General features: G+C 40.2%; 1 protein-coding gene across 3 annotated transcripts in view; it reads right to left on the bottom strand.

Moving 5' to 3' along the window:
- Nucleotides 1-1,184: 1,184 nt before the first annotated feature.
- Nucleotides 1,185-26,498, bottom strand: part of ATP10B (ATPase phospholipid transporting 10B (putative)) — an 83,523-nt gene continuing 58,209 nt past the window's right edge. For all 3 annotated transcript variants that reach the window (XM_089505759.1, XM_089505699.1, XM_089505669.1), the window contains 10 exons: nt 23,825-23,951; nt 21,465-21,649; nt 16,479-16,794; nt 14,183-14,259; nt 13,179-13,304; nt 8,945-9,145; nt 7,126-7,206; nt 6,928-7,032; nt 4,312-4,499; nt 1,185-1,686 (listed from right to left, as the gene is read on the bottom strand). In XM_089505759.1, coding sequence (XP_089361885.1) covers nt 1,227-1,686; nt 4,312-4,499; nt 6,928-7,032; nt 7,126-7,206; nt 8,945-9,145; nt 13,179-13,304; nt 14,183-14,259; nt 16,479-16,794; nt 21,465-21,649; nt 23,825-23,951 — 1,866 coding nt within the window. In that variant the 3' untranslated portion in view covers nt 1,185-1,226. The remainder of the gene's footprint in view (nt 1,687-4,311; nt 4,500-6,927; nt 7,033-7,125; nt 7,207-8,944; nt 9,146-13,178; nt 13,305-14,182; nt 14,260-16,478; nt 16,795-21,464; nt 21,650-23,824; nt 23,952-26,498) is intronic.

The following is a 26,498-nucleotide window of genomic DNA, read 5'->3' as shown; positions in this document are numbered from 1 at the left end:
TACAGGCAAAATGATTTCTATATAGGCAATCTAACTGTTAAATCAAGGATTGGGTTTAGCCTATTTTGATGGTGTTATAGATCTGGGTATAAATCCAAATATTCTAGTTTACTTGTTTTTTGGGTTTGCAGCTTTATTCCCTTCCAGAAAGGTAATACCATTCAACCTTACATCATATAGTAATCAAGTGTTCCTTACATCCAAGTAAGGTTTGGGATGAGATGAATTTGCAGTCACACCAACATGGCATCTGTTTTACAGGTTTTTAATTGGCATCGTAAGTTAATTACCAACTGTATTATTTGTTAATTTATTGATTCCATTTGTTTACCATCTTTCTCCAAATACTGGGATCCTAGGTGGCCCAGAACATGATTATATTTTTAAATTAATTTTTTAAATAACAACAACATACTTTTAGATGTTGACATGCAAAACAAACAGGGTTCTAGGTTCAGTGTAAGGGCTCATTCTGATTTTCTCTTGGGGTGATTTTCCTATAAAATATTGCAACCTGAGAAAATTCCTGGAAAACATTGCTACAAAAACAAAGAAACTACATATGTAAACAAACAATATGGACAAAAATAAATTATAATTTAACTATCTATGTCTTGTATCCTAGGCATGAGGCTCACAGTGACAACTAACATGAGTAAGATCAAGTTCAGAAAGAAACCTTTACTGAAAAACCAAAGTTGTCCTTTTCTGGAGATATTGTTGGTTTCCAAGGAAATGGTGCCTTTCACATCAGTTAAGGGATGCTGCTGTTTGGAATCTCTCTTTCTCAGAATAAGTACACTTATATATGCCTGAGGTGTACCATACTGTATAACAGAAATACAGTGTCCCGATAGGCTGGTGAAATTGCATTTTAGGCCTATCTTTAAGAAGAGGCTGCTATTTAATATAAATAGCAATCCTATTTATGGGAGGCAGAAGATGTTCAGAGAAAGAATTCCAATTATTTTCCCTCAGTCTTAGGTCCAAAACACACTGCAGAAATCATCCAGTTTGAGACCGATTTAACTGCCCTGGTTCAGTGCTAGAGAATTCTGGGAACTGTAGTTTTGTGACACATTTAGCATTCTCTGCTAGAGAGCTCTGGTGCCACAATAAACTACAATGCCCAGGATTCTCTAGCACTGAGCCAGGACAATTAAAGAGTTCTCAAACCGGATGATTTCTGCAGTGTGTTTTGGACCAAAACCATAGTTTTTTGTTCTTCATAGAGTCACAGCACTCACAGACCTGCGATGGCTTCCTCGAGCAGAACTCTCAGTCTTCTTGGGGAGAAGGCCACAAAATGGCTTCACAGGTGTACTTTGCCCAGGAGAGGCTGCTGCTGACAAGAAGCTGGCAGCAGCCGACTCTTCCTGGGTCCAGCTTGTGATGTAGTCATTGCCTTCTCCATTAAGTGTCCATTCTTTGAGTATTTCCTGCTCCAGCTGACCATTGTTCTCAGAAAGCAGATCCATTCCTGCTGCTGCATAATCACCCGGTGTTGAAACACCCCTGTTTACATTGACTGGGTCGGGGTCATCATGATGGACTGCTCTGCCTTGTTCCTTCAGTTTCCATTTCTGTATTTCCCAGGCCTGTATTTCTTTAGGGAGCTTATCCAGGTGCTGTGCTTGCAGGATGGGAGATGTCTTGAAAGTTCCTTGCAGAGCCAATATGAGGTACCTTGGGAAAGCAAACAAGAGACACTTGAGTAGTGAGCTAACAAAAATGACCCATAACTTTTACTGTTTCCTTTTGCTATGAGGTAGAATGCTTTCAGTGAATCATTTTTAGCAATACATAATATACTTGCAGCCCACCTGCTATAGAGATCTTCCCCAGAGTGTGGCATTTATAGGCTATCTGAGGGCTTAAAATATACCTGAAAGATATTTCAGGGTTGCTGGAAAGGCTTATTACATGCATACCAGTCAAGAGTTTTTGTGGAGGAAGAGGGGAAAGGGAGAAAGCTAATGTGGGGAGTCTCATCATTACTAGGAAAATGGTGGAGACCCCATTCAAGGTCCTGGTTTGGGCTCCCCTCAGGCCCTGCCTTCTCAGCTCCTCAGTCCCCATTGACCAGATTCACAATAAGGGGGAGGAGCTGCAGCCTGCAGCACTCTATTCAGCCCCGTGCAGCACGCGCGCGCGATTTAAACTGAAGAGGGAGAAGACGTGGAGAGTGAGTGACTCAGAAGAAAGAAGGCGAGGCCAGCAGAGCAGGCAGAAGGAGCGGAGTGGAGGCAAGAGCAGAGCAGGCACATTTTTGTAAAATGGAGGACACGCGAACAAATTTGATGATTTTTAAAAAATGTTAATATAAATGCATGTTTCTTAGGCATGATCAAAATGTCTTGAGTGGCAGATCAGGGGAGATAAGAAATGAAAGTTAAGTCAGTCCAAAGCTTCCTTCAGGAATCAGGTAGACTGATTAACAGTTTTTACACCGTGTGAAGTTGAAGGTTTTCATGGCCAACATCCATGGTTTTTACACCACATTTGCACACATCCTTTTGATCCTTCAGCCTGCACTAGTTCCTTTGTTAAAACATGGCAGATGGGAAACTGTGCAAGGCCAGCAGTCTCCCAGAAAGAATGCTCTCCCATAATTTCTGTACTCATTTTTGGAAAGAATCCTCCTGAACCCAGGCCTCCTATGAAGGCTGATTTAGGTGACCCATGAGCAGTAACAGACCATATTCTCCCATGCACATCCTTGCCTCCTTCAAAGACCCCCCAAATCAGAATGAACCTCCATAGCATCTCTGTTCTAAATAGACCAGGAATTCACATAGCCAAAAAAGGACTGTTGGGATTAACAACCTCCTTAAAGTATTTATCACAGGCTGCAGTTTGTGACCAAATTTCCTCAGTTCAGGTTTCAATTACTCCTGGTAGCTTTGATAGCCAACAGAGGGATGGCAATTGTGTTAGGAGCTGTAGAGATTCAAATGCTGGGTTAGTTGCTTCTTTGGTAAAACCTTTGACTTGTAAGTGATTTGTGTTTTCAGATGCAGGTGTGCCACTTTGAATTTTAGTTATTTATCTCAAATGTTTAGATAGTGCCCAACTGGCAATGCCTTCAGGGAAGTTTTACAAAACAAAAACAATAAATTAAAAATCTCACAGGGAAGGAAAAGAAGAAGAAACACAGGCACTCAGCCCTCCATATTTTCTTGCCTTTGCATTGCAGCTGAAAGACTAGCAAAAGAATGCATCTGGTCAAGAAGCACATATGTGATAATAGGCACCAGTCTCTGAGGCCATTGGGGAGTATGTACAGGGTATACAAAAAGTATCTTTACAATTTTAACTTTATATAGAATATATATATATAGAGAGAGAGAAAGAGAGAGAAAGAGAGAGAGAGAGAGTGCATCCATGGATGGCTAGCCCCCGTTGTCCCCAGTGGCGTTGTTTGCACATGGCTGCACCACCATTAGGAACAAATGGACTTTAGCTGAAGCCCCGTTCTTCCTAATGGTGGTGCAACCATGTGTACAAACCACCACTGGGGACAACAGGACTTGAGGTCCTTGGATTTTGGTATCCGCGGAGGGGTGGTGGTGTCCAAAATGGATCTCCCATGGATACCAAGGTCCCACTGTATATTACGGAATAGAAAGTTGAGGTCATGGTCCTAAATCTGAATCCCAGAGGCAGAGCCCAGGGTAAATAGAGGTTGTGGAGGGAGGATGCCACAGCTGTGGAAGGGTCATTGCAGGAAATAAGAGTTCAAGTCCTTCATGCAGCATCCCTAAGACCAGTTTGAAACACTAGTGATGCGTATGCCAATGAACACACAACTATGCAGGTGGTGTTCACATCATATGGCCTTGATTATGACCCAAGCCTGTTTGCTGTTTGAGGCAAAACAACCAATGGTGCCCTTCACTTACGAAAGTAACCATGAGGCAGAAAAATCTCATAAGCCCCTTTCACCATTCCCACCAGTAAACAATTCCATAACAGCAGAATAAGTAACTAATAATGTCCTTTCATGACACCCAAACCCTGAAACAACTGCCTCAGCTTCACCCCAGAACAAGGTGGGCCCTGCTGGGATTTGTGGTCCAGAAAGACACCATCCTGTTGTGTGCCTGATGTACTTATACCGTAGATGAGGCCCTGGTTTAAATGAAACACCAACTCTGTGGAACATCATAAGGGAAAAAGCTTTCTGACACCAGGTTTAACTCAGGCTGCACTTCACTCTTAAAGGAGTCACACATCGCACACCTTTCCAGCTCTATCTTCTGATGAGGGCATGATATCCTAACATTTGAGGAAAGAGGCATATGTTCAAACCTTGGAAGGAGTGCAATGACTGGCGTAATGATGGATATGAAATAAAAGTTAGGTTTTGAAAATATCTTCTCCATAATCCAGTAGGGATTGGTGGGATGATTGCAAACCACACAGATAGCATTATAGATGGCTGAAAAAATAAAGTAGAACAGAATGCTTCCAATTATTGTGACTGCGTGGAACCAGGTCTGTGAACAGAAATGAGAGAAAGAGTCTTTAGGACACCATGTCTCCTAGCTATCATTCCAGTATGAGGAACTTGAAAAAAGATACTGGCAAATGTTGGTGGAAGAGACATTGGCACATTTATACACATAGGAACACATACATACAGAGTGCATAGTGATAGCAACAGCAGTGCATAAACAATATTTTACAATGAAGCATACTACCATATTATACAAAATACAATTGTAATCCTGTCGTTGGACCATGGCACTGCAAAGTAATTTTAGGACATGATATGTTTATAAATTGTAAAATTTAACTTTTTTTTCATGTGGGAAAATTATGATGTGAGAGTATAATTTTTAATGATACTTTGTATTTTAGGACTTTTTTTGAGAAAAATTGTTTCAGTTTATGGAAAAATAGCATAATTTCATAATACCATCTATTAATAATCTGGATATAATTTTCTTTTAGGTCTTGTGAAGCTGTAAAGTTAATTGTCTTTCCCCCTGTGTTCTCCCATTCTTCTAGTGGTATATTATGGCCTATGTCCTGAGACCATCTTATCATATATGTTTTTACGGTCTCCTGCTCCAAGTCTCTTGTTAATAATAATTTGTATATTTTAGACACCTTTCCCTTGTCCTTTTCCCAAAGTATTCTATCCAATTCATTCTGTTGTTCTTCAAAACCCCCCAGAGCTTGTTCCTCTTTATATTTCATATTGATTTGCACTTTTTAATTTATTTTTCCAGTTCTTCCCTTGATCTCATTTCTTGTCTTGTCTTTTTAAATCAAGTCTTGATATCTTATCCAGTCCTCCCTATGTTCATATAAAATTTTCATTCACAAAAATGCTGTATTTTGCATGAAATACAACACTTTATGCATTTTAAAATCAAAAATGGCTAAAAATGAGGAACAAAAAAGGGAAGAAAAAGGGCCCTTTTGCTGTCAATGAAGGGTGAACAATCTTGTCTGAGTGATATATTTCTGACAGTGTGTCAAGACATAGGAGATTATCACATTAGAGACTGGGCATCATTGTCTCGTCCCTGTCCTGTACTTCCCGTCCTATCGCAGGAAGGACTTTCATACATGACCCACACTTGACCCAGCAGGGAAGAGCGAGTGAAAGTGATTGCACAAATTACTTTCACATGAAAGTCGGTTGAAAATCACTATCAGGCATCAGCTGAAAGCACTTTCAGCCATCATTTCCAGTTTTTTGTAATAATGGAAAAACCCGTTATTACAATGATGGCTGAAAGTGCTTTCAGCTGACACCTGATAGCGCTTTTCAGCCCACTTTCACGTGAAAGTGATTTGCGTAATCACTTCCACACGGGTCATGGTCAGGGTAAGGACGGGGGAGTGATCCCATCCCTATTCCGTCTCTGTGTGAAAATCTCCATATTTTCTCTCAATGCATCAAAACAATACTTTCCTATCAAGTATAAGAATGTTTGTAAACATTCTTGATATCTCTCAGTGACAGTTTCTGGAAATAAAACAATATGGACAAATAAGATGGGTTTTCCATCCTCTATTTCTGGGCTATACATGTTACCAGATTACACTTTACAGAATCCTTAAAAAGAAGAAGAAGAAGAAGAAGAAGAAGAAGAAGAAGAAGAAGAAGAAAGAATTTTGAATTCTTTCTTTTCCCCCCATGAATGACATCCAGTTAACTTGAATCTCATGGTACATCTACACTGTAGAAATAATGCAGTTTGGCACCATTTTAACTGACATGGTTCCATTCTTTGGAATTCTAGGATTTGTACTTTTGTGCACCATCATTGTGACAGAGAAGGTTCTTGTAAAACAACAAATTCTGGGATTCCATAGGCTGGAGCTACAGCATTTAAAGGGGTATAATACTGCATTAATTCTACTGCTCAAACCTCTGAAGAGTCCAGCCAGTCACGAAAGTTTGGTGCATTTACTAAAAACTGCAGCAGGGTCCAGCACTGACTGCAAATGTGACTTGTTCACAGAAGCAGCTCATGAGAGATTAATAGGATTGCAGTATGTCAGTGAGTCACTAAACTGCACAACCACCTCTGATGGAATTTGGACTGTTCTACAGATCTTGCATAAACAATGAATAAAAACTGCCAATTCAGCAGCTTCAGAAATGTAAGCTTATTTAAATTTTAAAATATGTGAATTGTGCTGTCACCAAATGTTGGTATTTCAGTGTTTTAATTCTGTTTTATTTTAGTCATTGCTCAGCATATCAAAGAGGATTAAGTTGGCCATTAATATATTAAAAGATATATAGAAGAGATGAATTCCTAAAAACACACACACCACAAGATTTATACATATGTTCGCAAGAGCAAATTGTCATCTCATAAACACTCACATAATGACTACCGCTTCTAAAGAAAGTAACCTGAATGAAATCTGATAGCTACTGAAGAATTTATATATACATACCCAGGTTGAAATTTCTAAAGCTTGGTGAAACAGAATAGTAAGAAGAGCAACAGTATTGACTATTGTTCCAAAGGTGAAAATACCAATATCAGAATCTTGATATACCTGGAAAACAGGAAGGAAAATTAAAAGTGCATGGAAAATACACCACCTAGGTTTTACTAAAGGCCACTGAGAAAATGTATTTAAAAAACTTACTAGATAAGGGACAAAGAAGCAGATGAGGCTCTGGTAAAAGGCATCCAAAATGGCAATGTAAAATGTTCGCGGCCTGTAAATCTGTAGCAAATCATGAGGAAAAAGAGAGAAGATATTCACACTTAGTTTTGTGATACCTCAACTCGTAACCCATCATTATAAAACTGTAGTTTCTTGTAGTCCAGTCTTAATAAATCTTAGTAAATCTTAGATGAGTGAGGATTGTTTTGTTTTCATGCCATTAGAAAAAGTACATTTGGCAGTGACACAAGATAGTTCCTTCTCTATGCTGGCCCCTTCACCTGGGACTGACCTGCCCCAAGAATTATGTCTGGCCCTAAAGTTACTGACATTTTGTCCCATCTATTTATCTGGGCAGTAAATAGTGATTATTTGCTGCTACACGCCCACTATTAATTGTTTCATGGATTTATTTACTACATATATGCTATTTGTCTTTTGCTGCCCTTTTAATATTTGTTGTTACCAGTTTTGAGATTTCAAACACATGCACACCAATTTAGGATTCGTCAGTTCATATTGTTATTATTATTTATCACTTCTCCGCCCACCAGGGTTCCTGAGGTAAACATTTTTGAAACATTTTTAAAAAAATAAAACAATTCCAAAGTCTGATCCTGCTCTTAAATACCAAAAGCCACGTGAATGAATCTATCATGGCTGCTTATTAGATACTCATTAGGAATGAAATCAGCCTGATGTCTCTTGGGGGGAGCTTCATAATGCAGTTGTTGCTAGAGAAAACTCTTTCTCATGCATTTATGTACAAACCTACTTTCTGCTGAATATTTCAGATTTCAGACAGGGTCATATTGGAGGATGCAGGCTTTCAGATATCATGGCCACCAGCCATTTAGGTTTTGTTGGCCAATAGCAGCACCTTTGGTTGAGCTTGGAAGCAAAATGAAGTCAGTACAACTGATACAAACCAGTGAAATGCATCTATAGAGCACATAGCACTGAGGAAGAATCCCTGGATTCCTCCCACACCCCACTCAAGAAACTGGAGTGTCATGTGTGAATGGGAGATGGTAGCCTTCAACTTCAGGAGTTAGGAGGATGAAGATGTTGTTTAGGAGTTGTTGTTTATAATATGTCACAACTATTGTCATTATATTCAATGATATATGGAATTATTAAGGCATAACATTAGCAAAAAAAAAAAAAAAGGTAAGGATTCTCTATGTTCTGGTAGGGGAAGAGGCCTATGCAGGTGATGACACCATGAGTTACTGCACCAGGTAACACTAATCCTAGTGATGCCACTGCATACCAGACAACATTTTTGTACTAGCGTTAGCTTCCAAACACTTTTCAAGGGCAGTCCCATTTAGAACACATTACAACTGAATAAACAGAAACATAGCCAGCAACTAGACTGGTCAGAATTCTAGGGCAGAGCACAAGGATTGAAGGCCATGCCCCAGCTCATGTGGGGACCATATATCTTTCATTTGATGGGAAAACCACTTCAAATGAGCATCAAGGAAAAAGTAAATCTGCTTCTGCCTGCTTGCCCTTCTCTTCATATGCAGTCTGTCGCAGGGTGTTGCGGGTTAAAAATGTGGAAGGAAGATTAATGGAACTCTGCCCAACATGCATTTTGGATTTTATGTTAGCCAGGTGAAATCTCAAAACCTGGGCTTTTATGAAACTCATAAGTACTGATAACATTGCCAGTTTCCACAGTGTCTGCTTTATGAAAAACATTTTTCATGGTAGCACTATTGAAAGTTCATGATTCCAAGCTAAAGACATGTGAGAATTCATAGAACACACACAAGCAAGAAAAGCATACCTCTGAATTTTGTCCACTCTTGTAAATGGCAGGCAAGCTTAATAGAGTTTCCGCAGAAACATCTTTATCCAAGATTCCAGAAACTATTGGTGGCACAGAAGTGAAAAGCAGGTTGAAGAAGATCAGTTGCCAGTAATCTATCATGGAGTTTCCAGAGAAAGCACAATAAAACTGGTACCAGAAGAGTAGATTGACATAGGCCTGAAATGTTACAAGGTGAAATAGTTTAGTAATATTGTAGTAGAGATGCATATTTGCTAACTGCATACACTGATTCATGATTCAGTTAAATAGGAATATTTTTATTTTTATTTCAAGCAGTTCAGTCCAAATTACACCATCAGAGTACTTGAAAAGCAAGTGTTTGAACTAGGCTTTTGACCAGTGTCTAAAAACATTTAGTTATGGTAGGGCTTTTTTAAAAAACAAAACATAAATTACACAAAAACATAAAACTGAACTTGAGTCTGACTTAGGCCCATTCTGCACAGGCCTTTGCGCCGCCCCCATCACGTGCTAGGGGTTGGCCGAGGACCTAGCATCCATACCGGCCTCACCCCTAGCACGTGACGGGGGCGTAAAAATGGCGGCGCCCTATACACATGGGAGCAGCCAGTTTTACGCACGTCCCCCTTGCCTTGCGATGTCATGAGTGCACCATTTGTGCACTCGTGCGTCGCAAGCGCGGCGCGAAAAGAAGCCGCTTTTTGCGGCTACTTTTTCCGCCACCAGGAAGCCTCCCTGTTTGGAGGCTGCAGCTTCCTGGCGGCGGAAATGGAGGTGGCGGCAGACCGCCGCTTTCAAGTGGTCTGTAACGCGCCATAGTTTCTGAAGTTGAAAAGCAGTGTTGGTAGTAGGGAATTTAATATAGCAAAGCAGTGAGGGGAAAAACAGGGACATTTCTTCCTTTCTATTCCTGCTATTTTCTCCTCTATGTTGCTTTTCCTACCACAAACTTCTAAAAATATTTGCCTCTACTTTTTGGAATCTCATGGACAGAAATATTGCTAGAGAGGTTTAGACTGGAGAAACATCAGGTAGCGCAAACGATTAAGAACTTTTCCCACTAATCATTTTTCCACCTGAAATTCTTCCTCCCTGAAGCTGCCTTGAAACTCACAAACATTGGTTTGGACCCAGAATTCATGTGGTGATGATGCTGGTGATGATGGTATGATGGTGATGATGATTCCCTGCCATACTCCTGAAATTAGGACTGTGATGAAACTGCCTTTCCTTGAGGTTACCTTTTACCTCTCACTTATAGAATGCCTCTCATCATTGACACCTACCCAGTGTCCACCCTTGATATGCTTTCCCTAAATGTATAAGGGCTAGTGCAGGGGTAGGCAACCTGCGGCCCGCGGGCTGGATGCGGCCCAGCGAGGCCTTGGGACCGGCCCCAGCCCGGTCCTGCCGCCGATTGCTGCCGGGGCCTTTGGCCTCTCGTGCGCAGGGGCAAGGGGGGCAATTGTCTATAGACGCCTCAGAAACATGCATTTATATTAACATTTTTTTAAAAAATCAGCAAATTTTTTTGTGTGTCCTCCACTTTTTTTAAAAAAGTGTCCACCATTTGAAAATGTTGTCCTACATTTGTCCCGGTTTATTTATTTATTAAAATTTTAAAAACATTATTTAATTATTTATTTTTGGGCTTCGGCCCCCCAGTTGTCTGAGGGACAGCAACCCGGCCCCCGGCTCAAAAAGGTTGCCTACCCCTGGGCTAGTGGCTTCCTCTTATAAGTTTAATATCTTATGTAGCACGTTTGACTATGCCTATATTGTCTACAATTCACTCAGGCGGAGGCTTCTGTTATAACGGATAAACATTAACTTTATTGAATGACATGTAGCAAGAAAGTAGCTTAAGTAGAATAGTTCAAATGTAGTATGGTTACATTAATATAACAGTTGCAGGCATTTCAGTTTCCTCTTTACAATCTCCAATACAGTTTCTCTCCCAGGCAGTATCCTTATCTGACTGTATTGAGACCCTTTGGCCTGAAACACGTGGCAGAAATAACCCAGTTTGAGACTGCTTTAACTGCTCTGGCTCATTGCTATGGGATCCTGGAAATTGTATTTATGATCTCTCACAGAGAAGGCTAAATGTCTCACAAAATTACAGTTCCCATAATTCCCTAGCTAGCATTGAACCAAGGCAATTAAAGCGGTCTCAAACTGGATCAGTTCTGCAGTGTGTTTTGAGCTTTTCTCTCTTTCTCCAGTTAGTCTACTACTGTCTTGTCAGAATACCTCTCTAGGCCCAGTCAGATTCCCTATCTGACCCTCTCCCTAGAACTCTCAATCAAGAACCTCCCTGAACTTGAACCTTCCTTTCAACTCCCCTCAACTCTCATCTCTCTCTCAACTAAAGTCACAGTCACTCACTCCTGACTTTTATATCTACTCCTTCCTCTGCAGCCCCTCCCTTACAGTCAGCCCAAACCATATAGCTTATTGCATGATTCTCTGTGGCGTAGGAATGAAATGGAATGGAAGGGTACAGAATGGGAGGAGAATGTGTATTACCGCACAGGAGAACGCCGCCATTGCCGCTAGAAGTCCCCAATATGTTCCCCATCTGTCCCACAGCAGCCAATTTTCAAGAACTGTTCAGAATCGTTCTTGAAAATCAGCTGCTGTGGGATGGATGGGGAACGGATTGGGGACTTCCGGTGGCATCAGCGGCATTCTCCCGTGTGGCAACACACATTCTCCTCCCGTTCCGTACCCTTCCGTTCCAGTGTCATGGAGAGCCGTGTGATAAGCTTACATGATTGGCTGTTTGCCCAGTGATTCACAAGGACTCAAGGCAGTTTAGATATTATTAAAATAAATACCATATGGTCAATATAGTCAAAACATACAAAAGGACAACATTAAAATGGAATTAAAATACCAGCAATGGTTTAATTTTGCTGGGATGCAGTGGCTTAGTCAGTTATGACTAGACATTCAAGTCAAGGGACTAACTTTACCTTTAAATTACCAATAACATTATAAAAGTTTAACTATGCAATAAAAACCATAAAAAGCAGTTTAAAAAAGTACAGTTAAACAAGTACAGCACCCTGGTAAAAAGAATGTCACTTAAAGCTGTCATGACTGAATCAAGTCTTATTGATTTCAGCAGGTTTCCTTTAAGCATCACTGGATCACCCCATTATGCTCCTAGCATAATGAAGAGACCAATAACTGCTTACTTTCAATTGAAAGCCATAGGCTGTTAACAGAAATGTAAACGGCTTTTGTATTACTTACAGTACTATGGTGATGTCATACAAACCTCCATTATACATATTAACATATTCTTTAGAAGTACTGTTTTTTAAAAATATAAAACCCCCCCTAAGATCTCTTCATATTAAATATTTATGTCCTGTTTGGGAGGATCAACCCCAAATTAGACGTGGGCAACTGTGACCCTCTAGATGTTTTGGAGCTGCAGGTCCCATCATCCTTCACTTTTAGCTGTGCTGATGTGAGGGTTTTTTGGGGATTGGACATGTGTTTAATGTAACTTCCCATGGTATTTTTAATGCTTGTCAATAAGGTCACTCCTATCAAAGTAAGAGTCTTGGCCAGTTTTACAGTCTAAGCTTGAGCCAGCTCTGTTCTGAATTGTTATAATCTATTATTCTGTATATCTAGTCAGGATTATACCAAAAATAATTTCAAGGTTTTTGTTTTGTTTTATTTTAAAAGAGAGAATGATCAAACAGAAGTATCTCCCCTTTTGTGAAATCGAAGGCTTTCATGGCTGGTATCCATAATTTTTTGTGGTTTTTTCAGGCTATGTGGCCATGTTCTAGAATAGTTTATTCCTTATGTTTCGCCAGCATCTGTGGCTGGCATCTTCTGAAGATGCCAGCCACAGATGCTGGAGAAACATAAGGAATAAACTATTCTAGAACATGGCCACATAGCCAGAAAAAAACACAAAAAACTATCCCCCTTTTTACTTTTTGGAAAAAAAAGTCAATATATGTCTTTAATAAACATAAGGTTCAATCTGCTTTTATCTTATGTTTTTATTGGCTGAGCATTCATCATTTAAGGTTCTAATTGTGATTTTATGGAATGTTTTACAAGAAGTTTTGGAAGGTATACAATATTTTTGCAAAGTTGCAAAGGATGCTTAATCAGGAGAAATATAAAGCATAATTATCCTCATTATCTGCAACTATGAAAAAAAAAGCATGGCTGGCATATAAATGTTTAAACTTACCACATTTTTATAGAAAAAGTATATCACCATCTTTCCCAATCGAGAATAGCACCAGTGTCCATGGACTAGAAGCAATTTCTTGAGATGCTTAAACTGGGATATGGCAAAATCACTGGCCATCACAGCCTAGAATAGAGAGCATTTGGGAACACAAATAATCTATTTTCTTAACTTTATTTTGCCCAGAATAAATGAAGAGACAAATCCAATCAGAATGGCAAAAGCCAAGAGGGCAAAGCTAATGCATTTGAGGCCTCAAGGTTGAATAATAAAAGTGTGTATTTTTATTCCAAAACGGCAGTTGTCTTGAAGTTTATCTTTCTGGGTACAATAGAACAGTGTAGTCAATGACAAGATTATCTTATTACCAATCAGACACTAAGAATAATCTGGGAAGAGATGGCCTAAAGTCCCAGATACTAGAGGGAAATACTTGATGACACCTTTATTTCATCTGCTGCAATCCTGCAAGTAGACCGTTGGCCTTGAGAGAGGCCTGGATTTCAACTCAGTGTCTTAATAATGAGCTGTAACTACATCTCTTCTCTGCATGTCATAAGGTAGTGATTGTGTTAATTTACAAAACACAAAACTGTTACTAGCTGTCTACATTAATGTGAGAGTAGCTATAAGCTTAAATAAATGATCAAGACAAGTGTATAGGCTGGGGTGAGGAATCATTGGCTCTCCAGTTGTTTTGGCATACATATAGCTCTTCCAGTCTGTGAGAACTGGCTTTGCTGGGTGGGGCTTATAGGAGTTGCAGCCCAACATATCTGGAGGGCCACAGGTTCCCCATATATGATATAGTCATTTTCATTGATTGTGGGGATGGACCATTTCACCTTGGATGATAGTGTATTATGCCAGATAGCTATCAAGATAACTTACGTTTATGTTATGTACAGAGTATTCTCTGCTATAAATACTGCGCACCAGTGATAAATGATTTTGCAGAAGTTGCCAAATGGAAAAAGACTCCACATGTCCTTTATTATACATACCTGCATACCTTCTTGTCCAGATATGCCAATTCCAACATCAGCTGCCTGAATCATACTTACATCATTTGCACCATCACCTACAAAGAAGGAAACAGTGATAATTAAAACAGTTCTTTAAGTTAAAGCAAAAGCTTGTTTGGCATATATCCCACTCTGAAATACAATAATGATTAATGTCAAAGTGTGGGATTGAAAGACCGGCTTCAGTTCACACTATTAGCCTAGGAAAATTCGTGACTCACTCCTTTGTCTTAAACCACAGACCTTCTCATCACATTGAAATATCATTTTTTTTAAAAAAAAATAGCACTCTTTTGAAATCCCATTTTTTTCTTTTGAAATGCCTCTTGGCTTCAAAACCAGCTTGTCAAGTCAGCTGCAGGGAAGTTTCCCAAAAATAACCATAGTGCCTTTTGAACGCATAGAGTTAATACCATAGTTCTATGGAAGGTGGATAAATTCATATATATTTATGGACTGGCTTTACATCCAGGCACAAGGAACTGGGGTGGCAGAAACACACTCCATCAGCCCTAGAGCCAGCTCCTCTTCCACATATCAGCTCCTCCAGTCTCCTGGAGATGATGCATAAAGCATCAGGGAGCTCTTTTGAATATCAGGCAAGCCATGGGTAGAGGGAATCCATGAAAATTGAGCAGGGCCAAAAATGTTCCTTGGGACTGAAGTATTTCAGAAGGGGGATTAAAAGCTACGTAAATGTTTTCTCACATAAAGACCTTTATGTCTGTAGAAAGATAATACAGCAGGGAAAAATGTTCCAGTCTTGACATTTTCCGTGATATAACTTCCCTAATATAACAATGTACAGGTTGTTCTTTTGAGAAGCAGCACTGAAACATATGAATCTCCCACCTGCTTCCTGAAGTTTTCTGCCAGCTTTCTGACTTCTAAAAAGTGCTGGTGGAGTGCGGCTTGGACCCGGGCTAATGGCGGCCAGTGATTGGATGGAGATTTAGTGTGCGATAATCCCTGCCTTCATCCTGCATCCCGACTGCAGCCCAGGAGGCTGGAGCCAATTTAAAACACCAAAGCGATAAGCTCCATAGAAGGGACAGGAAGAGATCTAACAGGCTTAAATTACAAGACAGTAGATTTTGTCTGAATGGTAGTGGAGGCATCTTGATAGTAACAGTGGTTTGACCATGGGACAAATTAATCAGACAAGTGGTATGATCCTCCTGCTGAGAGGTTTTCAAGAACAGGAGCGACAATCTGTTAAGAATGTTGCAGATGTCGATTTCCTGCATTGTGGATGGATGGGGTTGAAAGATTATGAAGCCCCTTTCAACAGTGAGGCAAGAACTCAGAACCTTCTGCCCTAAAACAAGAGCACTTATCACACAAAGACATTATAATGGATTAATTCCACCTTTGTTTTTTGTTGTTGTTGTGTGTCTTCAAGTTGTTTCTGATTTATGTCAACCTCAAGGGAGACCTATTATGGGATTTTCATGATAAGATTTGTTCAGAGGTTTGCCATTGCCTTCCCCTGAGACCAAGAGTGTGTGACTTGCCCAAGGTCATCCAGTGGATTTAGATGGCTGAGATGGGATTCAAACCCTGATCTCCAGAGTCATAGTCTAATGCTCAGACCACAATACTACACTTTACCTCAGCCTTGTTGCACAACGTTGTATCTCTCTCAGTGTTGTGCCATAGAATCATTGGAAATTCATTTTTTTCCATTCTGGAAATAATCTCTTAACGACCCTCTTTTCCACTGTGGTTCTGTAACCAATCTGAGTATGAATAGTGGGCATGGTATGAGTGTGGTGTAATGTAGCTGTCCTTCCCTTGAGGATTCCCAAGAAAATATCTGCGAGGGAAGACTCAGGCTCCTTCTACTGCTTGAGCAGAGAGGACAAGACTGTTCAAGAGGAGAGTTGTGTTTCACAGTCTGTTTTTCATCTTGAATTTTATTTAGATTTAAAAAATATTTTTTAAAAACATATCTGTATTAATTTTTTAAATATAATACAAGGTAATGACAGCAGACATTTGATAATTAAACAGCAACTTTAAAAAAGATTTTTAACAGGGATCACAGTCTACCCCATGAATTTATTTTCCTAGTATGGGACAGAGAAGTGGATGGGTTGGATTACATTTTCTCTGTGTCATTTGGGTATACATGTCAGTTGTTAACTGGTATCAATCCAAGTGGGCAGATTTGCTTTATCTTTAAAATACAGATTTAGCTTTTACTGTTCATGCAAAATAGCAGCAACCAATGCTAGATAATAACATTAGACTGCTCAAGTGCCAAAATACTTACCTACTGCCAGTGTCATAACCTTTAGATGACCCCGGACCAGTTTGACCACCATACTTTTTTGTAAGGGAGTACACCGGCAGCACAATACTGAGCGGCTATACTTGGTTAGTTCAAGAAACTTGTGTTGAAGTTGTCCTTGGAAAATGATGTTCAGAGTTGTCCCATCAACCACCAGTCCAATAGCAGGAACTGGTATTGCTGTGGTTGACAAAGAAAATGGCATTTTAATGCCAAAAATATTCCATGTTGTTCTTGGAACAGCATGAGCTTTTTTAACTTCTTCCAAAGTGATGTCCAGCAGTGACTCACATGTTTCCTATGAAAAGATAATTGTATAACCTTTTAAGATACAGTATATTGACTGTAAACGAGGATCTATTCCATTATTAATTGGCTTTCTACTCACATTTTAATGAGTTTACTATCCTCCATTTTCTTTGCCCATCACAATGAGTATTGTCTTATCATGTAAACTTATGGAATTTGCCTAGTTAGTAAAAGTACTGATCCCGTGAAAAAGAGAGTGCAATGGCAGCAGTACCCAGTGGTGCAATTGTGATGATGTGTGATAATGGCTGTTGTACAAACACATATAATTCTGTTTTCATTGACAAGTGCAATTTTGCTGAGAACAGGGCTCATGCGGTAATGTCTTAAGTTTCTGCTGCCATTTTCAATAGAACAATGGATAGCACAGGTTTGGTCTGGCTGAGATCCATATGACGCCAGGTATGAAAAACATTTTCTTTTCTTCTTTTATTCAACAACTCTCCTGCATCCCAATTTGTTTTCTCAGAGGTCCAGACGATCCTCTGCTGGAATTGTCCCATACACTTTGGTTCTATACATCCTTGTATATTCTTTCCACAATTTTGAAATTCTGCCATCAAATCATTATTTCCAAATATGGGAATTTGTACATTCTCTCCATTCTTTAACTCAAAATGACTATTGGATTTGCTATTCTGTTGAATATTGTCCTCACATGGGATTACTTGGGACTTGTGAAATCTACATGCATCTTGCACATTGTCATTTTGTTCAGCTCCACAGTGCTTTTTCCTAGACTAGTTCTTTTCTACCATGCTCATCAATCACAGGTACATTTTGAGCTGCTGCAATAAGCTTCATGATGCCATCCACTGACTGAATATGCTTGAAAATAAACTCATCTAGATGCATAGGGAGGGTAAAGTACTTGAATTCTGTGTACTTCAGGTCCTTGAAAAAAGGCTCGCTGGTAGCACTAGTAGCTATGTCACTGCCAAACCTATAGCATGACACCAGCACAGATGAACATATTGGAACGAAATGAGAAATTTTAATAATATCATTTAGCAGGTTTGGAAGCATTTGCTGATTATCACTTGTTCCAGGAACAGTTTTTGTAGTGACATCCTTCTTTATTTTCTCTACCAAGTGTGTAAAAAAATTGCCACAACACCTTTCTGTAGGATCAGCAGGAGAACATACTTCACTGCCACCTTCTTCCATTCCCAAAAGGTTTGTAGCAAATTGGACAATGCTAGTGGGAAGAAAAGCTTTTGGTTGCTGTTGTTTATTCAGTTGCTTCCTGAATTTTCCAGAGTTTTGGTCATCATCTATATCTTGTGCGTTACTTGAGCAATTGATTAAAAACTTCATAGGATCAGTACTTTTACTAAATAGGAAAAAGTTCCTTGAAGCGATGTACATAACAGCAAGACGACTAGCAGGAATCAAAATAATACTTCAGTGGTATTTGGAGACAATTTTTTTTTGTACATAGTCAGGGGCCACTTTTCTATAAATTTTTTTAAAGCACCCATAGGATCTGGTTTCTGAATACTGGAAGTTTTAAAAAATAATCTGTTATTTATTACTCATATTTTCCTCCTCCTAAACCAAATAATTAATGTTATTCACTACTTGTTATTAAAAGTAACATATTATAGTTGGCCCTTCTTATACACGGATTTTTTTATACACGGATTCAAGCATCCACGGTTTGAAAATGTTCAAAAAAGTATAAATTTCAAATATCAAACCTTGATTTTCCATTTTTTTTCTAAGGGACACCATTTTGCTATGTCATTATATTTAATGGGACTTGAGCATCCATGGATTTTGTTATCCACAGGGGATCTTGGAACCAAACCCCAGTGTATAACAAGGGTCTACTGTACTAGTACATTACTTTTAATCTATATAAAAATTTTTTTGAAGAAACAACATACTTAATAAAAATGGCACAAAATCCCTTGGAATGACTAACCATCCCAAATCCCAACATTTTAGGAATAACAAGGAAAACTTACTACAGTTAAACAATAATGTTATCAATTATATGTTATTTTAAAAAGTAACAAACTTGGTAACCATTTAGCTCCAAAGTAAAGTATTACAGTTAAAATTGTAATTTGTTGTGACATTGTTTCTATTCTCCAACTCTGAACAGTGAATAGTTTCAAAATATTATTTTCAGACAGTAGTTTGGCCCATGTTTATCCATGTTCAATGAGGTATTAAAACAAAGGATCTACACATGTCACATGATTCCACAGAAAATAATATTGTCTCTGGGAGGTCATTACTTCATAACTTGAATACTTTTTTGTTCCGCCAGACTTTCCCCCCGTGAGCTTTGTGGTCATTCTTTTCCCCGTGGCAATGTCTTTGTGTATTCCATTCTAAACAGCCACTTGTATAGAGTGTTGTTAGTTTTTTTTTTTTTACTGTTCTTAATTATTAACTTTGTATTATTTCATGCTAATGTTTCAATTGTCTTACTCTTTGATGTACATCGCTGTGATCGCTGGAATAGCGGTATAGAAATAAAATTTTATAATAAATAATAATAAATGTTTCATTTGTATACCGCCCTTCCATAGATCAGGGCGGTTCACAGCATATAAAATACATAAAAACATTCAATCCAATAAAGTTAAAATTACAAAATACTACAAAATAAAATAACAATAAATGCCCCCCGGGTTAGCCAACCATTGCCTGTGTGGCCTTTACGGTGGGGGGGCCTGTAAGGACTTACTCGGGGAATGCAATTTTAAACAGATGAGTTTTCAACTCCCGCTTAAATTGGGCCAGGGAGGTAATTGAGCGGAGCTCTGTGGGCAGCGTATTCCAAAGGGCCGGGGCGGCGGTGGAAAAAGACCTCCTAGACGTGGAGGATAACCTCGCCCCGGGAACCCTAAGGAGTTGCTGCCCAGATGTTCTGAGGGTGCGAGGCGGAATGTATGGGGAGAGGCGGTCCTTCAGGTATCCTGGGCCCAAGCCATTTAGGACTTTATAGGTCATTACCAGCACCTTGTATTGCGCCCGGAAGCGAATGGGCAGCCAATGGAGGTTTTTTAAAACCGGTGTTATATGGCTGGCCCTGGAAGTTCCAGTGACCAGCCTTGCAGCCATGTTCTGCACCAATTGAAGCTTCCAGGTATGGTACAAGGGCTGTCCCATGTAGAGTCCGTTGCAGAAATCCAATCTCGAGGTTACTAGGGCATGTACCACAGTTTCAAGGTCCCTCTGGGCCAGGTATGGGCGCAGCTGGCGAAGAAGCCGTAGCTGGTAACAGGTGCTCTTGACCGTCGCATCCACCTGAGCAGTCAGGTGAAGGGACGAGTCAAGAAGCACCCCCAGACTGCGCACGGAGTCCTTTACAGGGAGCGTGACCCCGTTCAGGACAGGTGGAACCACCACCATTCCTGGACCAGGGGAACCTATCACGAGTACCTCCGTTTTCTCTGGATTCAGCTTGAGTCGGTTTTCCCTCATCCAGCCCATTACTGACTCCAGACAGGCCACGAGAGGACAGACGCCATCCTCAGTCACTGCATCAGTCGGAGACATAGAGAAGATTATTTGGGTGTCATCAGCGTACTGATAACCCCGCGCCCCATGTCTCCGGATGATCTCTCCCAGCGGTTTCATGTAAATGTTAAATAGCATGGGAGACAGAATGGCTCCCTGAGGGACCCCAGTTTTAAGGGCCCTCTCATCGGAGCACACGTCTCCCAGCTGCACCATCTGGGACCTCCCGGAGAGGTAGGAACGGAACCACTGGAGCTCAGTGCCCCCGATTCCCACCTCTGCCAGGCGTCCCAGAAGGATACCATGGTCTATGGTATCGAAAGCCGCTGAGATGTCCAAGAGCACCAACAGGGACACGCTTCCCCTGTCGATGCCCAGATGGAGATCATCGACTAAGGCGACCATGGCCGTCTCAACCCCATAACCTGCCCGAAAGCCAGTTTGAAATGGGTCTAGATAATCCGTTTCATCCAAGACCCTCTGAAGCTGGATTGCAACCGCCCTCTCGATCACCTTCCCTAGAAATGGCAGCAGTGAAACAGGCCGATAATTATTATACACCAGGGGGTCGAGGGAGGGCTTTTTTAACAAAGGTTTTACTACGGCCAATTTAAGAACAGATGGAAATTGCCCTTCCCTCAGAGATGTATTAATTATCCGGCGTAACAATAACGTTACAGCCGGTCCCCCCTGGGCTGCTAGCCACGAGGGACAGGGATCGAGAGAGCAGGTTGTCTTCCGAACACTTCCGAGGATCTTGTCCACATCCTCGGTACTAACCGACTCAAACCGATCCAGCTTAACTAAGTCCACGGAGGCCCTGGACACCTCTACATTAGGTTCTGCCTGAATGTCGACGTTAAGACCTTCGCTTATGCGAGAAGTTTTATCCACGAAGAAGTCATTAAATAAGTCGCAGCAGGCCTTAGAAGGTTCAAGGATCTGGTTCAGGGCAGGAGGGAGCTGAGTGAGCTCCCTGACTACCCTGAACAACTCTGCTGGACGCGACTCCGCGGACGCGATACGAGCACCATAGAACGAATTCTTTGCTGCTCGTATCGCCTCTCCATAGTCCTCTAACCGTTGGGCTAGGAGAGTCTTGTCGTCTAAGCGAAGGTGTTTATTATTAATTTTATTATTATTATTATTATTATTATTATTATTATTATTATTAGTGCTTACTTTACTTTCAGTGTTAATGGTAAAGACAGTATCTCTTTGGTTTAGAAGTTTGCAGGAATACGCAATATTGACTGCTGTTTCCTGTTTATCTCCAGTCAGCACCCACATCTGGATCCCAGCCTCTCTGAAAGCAGCAATGGTATCTGGCACCCCATCTTGCAACCGATCTTCAATCCCAGTTGCTCCTGGTAAAAAGGAGAAAATGAGAGCCATGCACGAATTAAGTGTGATGAATGCACTTACTTTGCACCAAAAATCCTCTTTCAAAAATCACAAATGTTTGCTTTGTTTGAAAGTAAAATATATCTATCCTATGGATAGCTGATCATCCCCCAAACAAAGCAAATTCTTGAAATTTATTTGTTTATTTGATCCAGCTGTATGTGTTTTTCCTCCATATCAGAAGTCATCACTACATTGTACAGGAAGTTATCAGGTAGTCACTCAGCCAGGTTCTGACCAGACTACTTAGCTTTATCTACATGATTGGGCAGGCTATAAATAAATCTATCATCATCATCATCATCATCATCATCAAGCTAACTGTAAACTCTGCTCTCAAGCTATATACTAGAAATGAATGGCATGCAGAGTTTCTCTCTTATTTTACCTTCGCGCATACACTGACCTCAGACAATAGTGAAATGCATGGTGAATAACTGCTATATGGTTCCAACTGCTAGAATTTAACCTAAAATATAAAAACACTCTACAAAACTGTAAACGAACATAATGCTCAAACATAATATTTCATGGCAATGAAGTGCTGGTACAATTGTGCAGCCTGACTCTGATCCTGTTCATGAAATCTTCTTTGTACATGGAATGAGACTGTAGTGAGAAATGTCATTTTTTTACTTCTGCAAGCACCTTCTGCAAGCATTCTTGCATGTCAGCACATTAAGCTGCATGCCACAAATCTTAACTGCAGGCAGGACTATGTTTGGACATAGCTCGTTAATTTATATGCTACATATATCATATTCATTATACACATCATGCTTGAACATCGGCGAACATAATTGTACAAGTAGCATTCTTCCTTTTTATCTGGTGATAATCATTGGGATCATAGGGATAACTGAAAGTTGACCTATTTAATTGAAAGGCATTTACTATGCAAATCAGTGCCTTCTCTCATCAAAGAAATTTAGGCTATACTACATTTCCATGTTGGAATTATCTAAAGATTAAGATTGGTTGTTGTTTGTTATTAACTGCCGTGGAGTCGATCTTGAACCATAGTTATCCTGTGGATGAGACATCTCCAAGACTCCCTATCCTCCACTGCTCTGCTTAGTTCTTGCAAAGTCAAGATTAAGATAAGGAGGCTATATGATTACTGAAGATAATATTTTCAGTGATGTAGAGAGATCTTGTAGCACCTTTGAGACTAACTGAAAGAAAGAAGTTGGCAGCATGAGCTTTCACATCTGAGGAAGTAGACTGAAGTCTATGAAAGTCTCTCTCTCTACATACTGATTCTACAGACTAACCTGGCTATATCTTCAGTGTTATTATTATTTAGAGAGAATAATCACATCTCTTCTACCAGAAGTCAATACTAGATAACTGACACTGATTTGCACACTAATTAGAAGTCATTGCTTAAAGCATAGATAGCTAACTAGTGCCACAAATGGCACTTACCACAGAGGTATATGGCATTCATGAATAGGGATAAGAGGGTCTTGCTATGGCATTGTCTGCCCTGCACTCAGGTCTTGCAGATAGATGCAAAATCTTCAAGGGATGGTATATTGTTGAATCTGTGTTGCAGTTTCATGCTGTGCAATTTTATAACAGAGTTACCAGAAAGACTAACTTTCACAGTTGGAAACCCAGCTAACACATTTGAAAAGTTAAACTAAGGGGCTGTACAAACAACCCCGAAGGGACAGCCTCCAGCAACCTGGCACCAATAGTTTGTATTTCCACAACTCTGCTTCACATTCTCCCAATGACAATGCTGCCAAAACCTTCCAGCTAGACAGAGGACAAGGAGTAAAAGGGAGGCTGGGTAGGAATAAAAAGACATTGTACAAAGGAGTGTCTGTCAGAGGTCCTGTTAACTGAGATATGCCTGTATACATACATACATATATACATACATATGTATCACAACAGAAGCAAAACGCTTCTGTGTAGCATATAAAATATTCATAAAATATTCATTTTGTATACTTCTGCAAAAACTGATAGTAGAGTGCAATGTTAAGAACACTTCCATTAGAAAGAAGATAAGATTTATTTTTCACTAGTGACTTATTTCCAAGTAAATGTGCTTAGAGCTGTGCCACTGCAATTCATTTTATTAGCCAATGCCAATATTAGTCTATAATTAATCATTAAAAATATACCAAGTAAAGTGAGCTTAGTCTCCAAATGTTGTGCTGTCTCCATTAAGAGCTCATCTCGGTTGTCAATAGCTGATTCTGCTTCACGACGAAAGTTGGCCCATTTCTGAAAGTCATCTTCACTTAAGACCTGCCACAATAAACATTCAACATCTCAAACAGTCTCACACTGGGTTTGTACAGCCTCTTGCATTGTTTGAGGTAAACATTTCAAATAGTCTTAACATGATTTATGACTGTATTGTTAGAGCTAAATGTTTGAAATTGGATAACAAAACAGAGAGCCAACGTGGTGTAGAGGTTTAAATATTGGACTACGGCTCTGGAGACCTGGATTCGATTCCCCACTTGGTCATTGAAACCCATTTGGTGATTCACACACATTCATCCCCAGAAAACCCTGTAACAGAATCTCCATAAATTGGACATGGCCTGAAGGCACATATCAATACATTCCACATATCCTCTGGAAACCATGCCCTATGAGGAATGACTTAGGGAGCTGGGGGTGTTTAGTCTGGAGAAGAGAAAGTTAAGATGTGATCTGATAGCCCTGTTTAAATATTTGGAGGGATGTCATACTGAGGTGGGAGCAAGCTTGTTTTCTGCTGCTCCAGAGACTAGGACCCGGAACAATGGATTCAAGCTACAGGAAAAAAGATTCCACCTCAACATTAGGAGGAACTTCCTGGCAGTAAGGGCTGTTTGACAGTGGAACATACTCCCTCGGAGTGTAGTGGAGTCTCCTTCCCTGGAGGTCTTTAAACAGAGGCTTGATAGTCATCTGTCAGGGATGCTTTGACTAAGAGTTCCTGCATGGCAGGGAGTTGGACTGGATGGCCCTTGTGGTCTCTTCCAACTCTATGATCCTATGATTTTATGATATGATTCTATGAACATCAAAGAAACTGAAAAAGCAGAAACCATAATGGCATGTGAAAGTTGATGGAATGCTACTTCAAAACTTCAGGTAGACACTAATACACATGTGCAATTCTTTTACCAGTGAGCACAGAGGAAGTAACATTAAAAGTACATTGCAGCCTACTATGAAATATATCTCTTGGAATTCAATGGGAGTTCATCCAAAGTAAATGAGTCTGAGCCTTAATCTAGTGAGCATTCCCTGTAAGGTTTTGTAGTATTGTCTTGTAGGGAAGAAATCTTTCATTTAAAGCATTATCATAATTTAAATCACTATTGGAATACTCCATTTTAATCCAGAATTTAACTTACTTTTCTTCTGATACTTCTTCACATATTTGTTTGAATAATACTGGAAACCTGACCCCTAAAATATGTTAATTTACAATTCAATAGACAAAATTTACATCAACTTTCATAAGTATATCAGGAATAAGAAGTATATCAGTCATGCAAAAATAACACCACTTTGGCCTATCTCCCCCCCAAAAAGGGGAACTTTGCAAGTCATCTCTCAGGGCTAAAATAGACAGCCTGGATGGGGTGGCATGAAGCTGCACACCACGGCCCCAATCTGCCGTGGTGCCAGCTGAAAAAGGAAAGGTTTTCAACCACTCCTTTTTTGGCCATGAAAAAGTCACCTTTAGTGGCTCTTCCGCAGCCCCACGGTGCCTTCCTGGCATATTGGGGCCTTGTGGTGTGTAACCACCATGCCCCCAAGACACCCAGAAGTTGGCTGACGTATGGCCACTCTGGGCACCTTTAGGGCATCATGGGGGGCTATGCACAACATGCCTCCAAGCCACCCGCAGCTGTCCGGAAGCTGGCTTTTAATGGCAGTCTGTACTGGCCCTTAGCTGAGACTAACAACCGGTCTAAGGCCATAACTGATTAAACTAAATAAGGAGTGTGTCAGGGGAGGTGGGACCACACATCCTAGAATTGTAGAGTTGAATGTTACCACACATAACCTAATTCAGTCTCCCCACGAATGTAGGAGGTTCACACTAAATCCACACTTTATAGACCTCCATCCAACCTTTGTTTAAAAACCTTTCTGTGTGGCCAAAATATACTGGATGATCAGGCCAGATTGGAATTTTGGGCAATAATGGCACAAACCTTGAAGTTCAAATCTCAAGATGAATCTCAAACCAGCATCCAGAAAGACTGCATTCATATGTATTACTGATCGGGCTTTCTTACCACCACAGTCAGTAGCTAACTTGGCCCTGTAGCTGTTCTTTAGTGTCTGTCTGTCTGTCTGTCTGTTGGCATTCAGGATTATGGTGGTAGCTAGCTGATGACTGGTAGCTGTTAAGTCTTTTTCTATGGACACCACTTATAGGCTGAGTTTTCATTCCTGTTGACTCCTTCACTGTTATGTCAGAGGAGACCTCTCACTTTCTAAATTGAGAGGGGCTTGGAAACAACCAAGCTTCAGCTGTCCTAATGTCAGTTGGCTCTCAGCCCTCTTGGTGAGTTAGGACTGTGCCCTGTCTGAATTTTACGCAAATATTTCATGTTAACTACTGCAACATTGCTGACTAATCATTGCCCTTAAAATAGTATACTTGTATAGCATCCACCTCTTGAACTATAGGCATTTAGCTGGTCTACACAGGTATATAGGGCATCCAAAGGCTAATAGACCATTAGGCACCATTTCCCTAGTCCTCTCCTAATTATTATTTTTTTTTAAAAAATATCATCTGTTTTTAAATAAAATTTGTAGGTCAACAAGAACTACATG

Source organism: Sceloporus occidentalis, unplaced genomic scaffold, assembly GCF_023333645.1.
Source record: "Sceloporus occidentalis isolate IW3139 unplaced genomic scaffold, rSceOcc1.0.p SCAF_1, whole genome shotgun sequence".
Taxonomy (NCBI): domain Eukaryota; kingdom Metazoa; phylum Chordata; class Lepidosauria; order Squamata; family Phrynosomatidae; genus Sceloporus; species Sceloporus occidentalis.
This window is presented reverse-complemented; position numbering and strand designations above follow the sequence as displayed.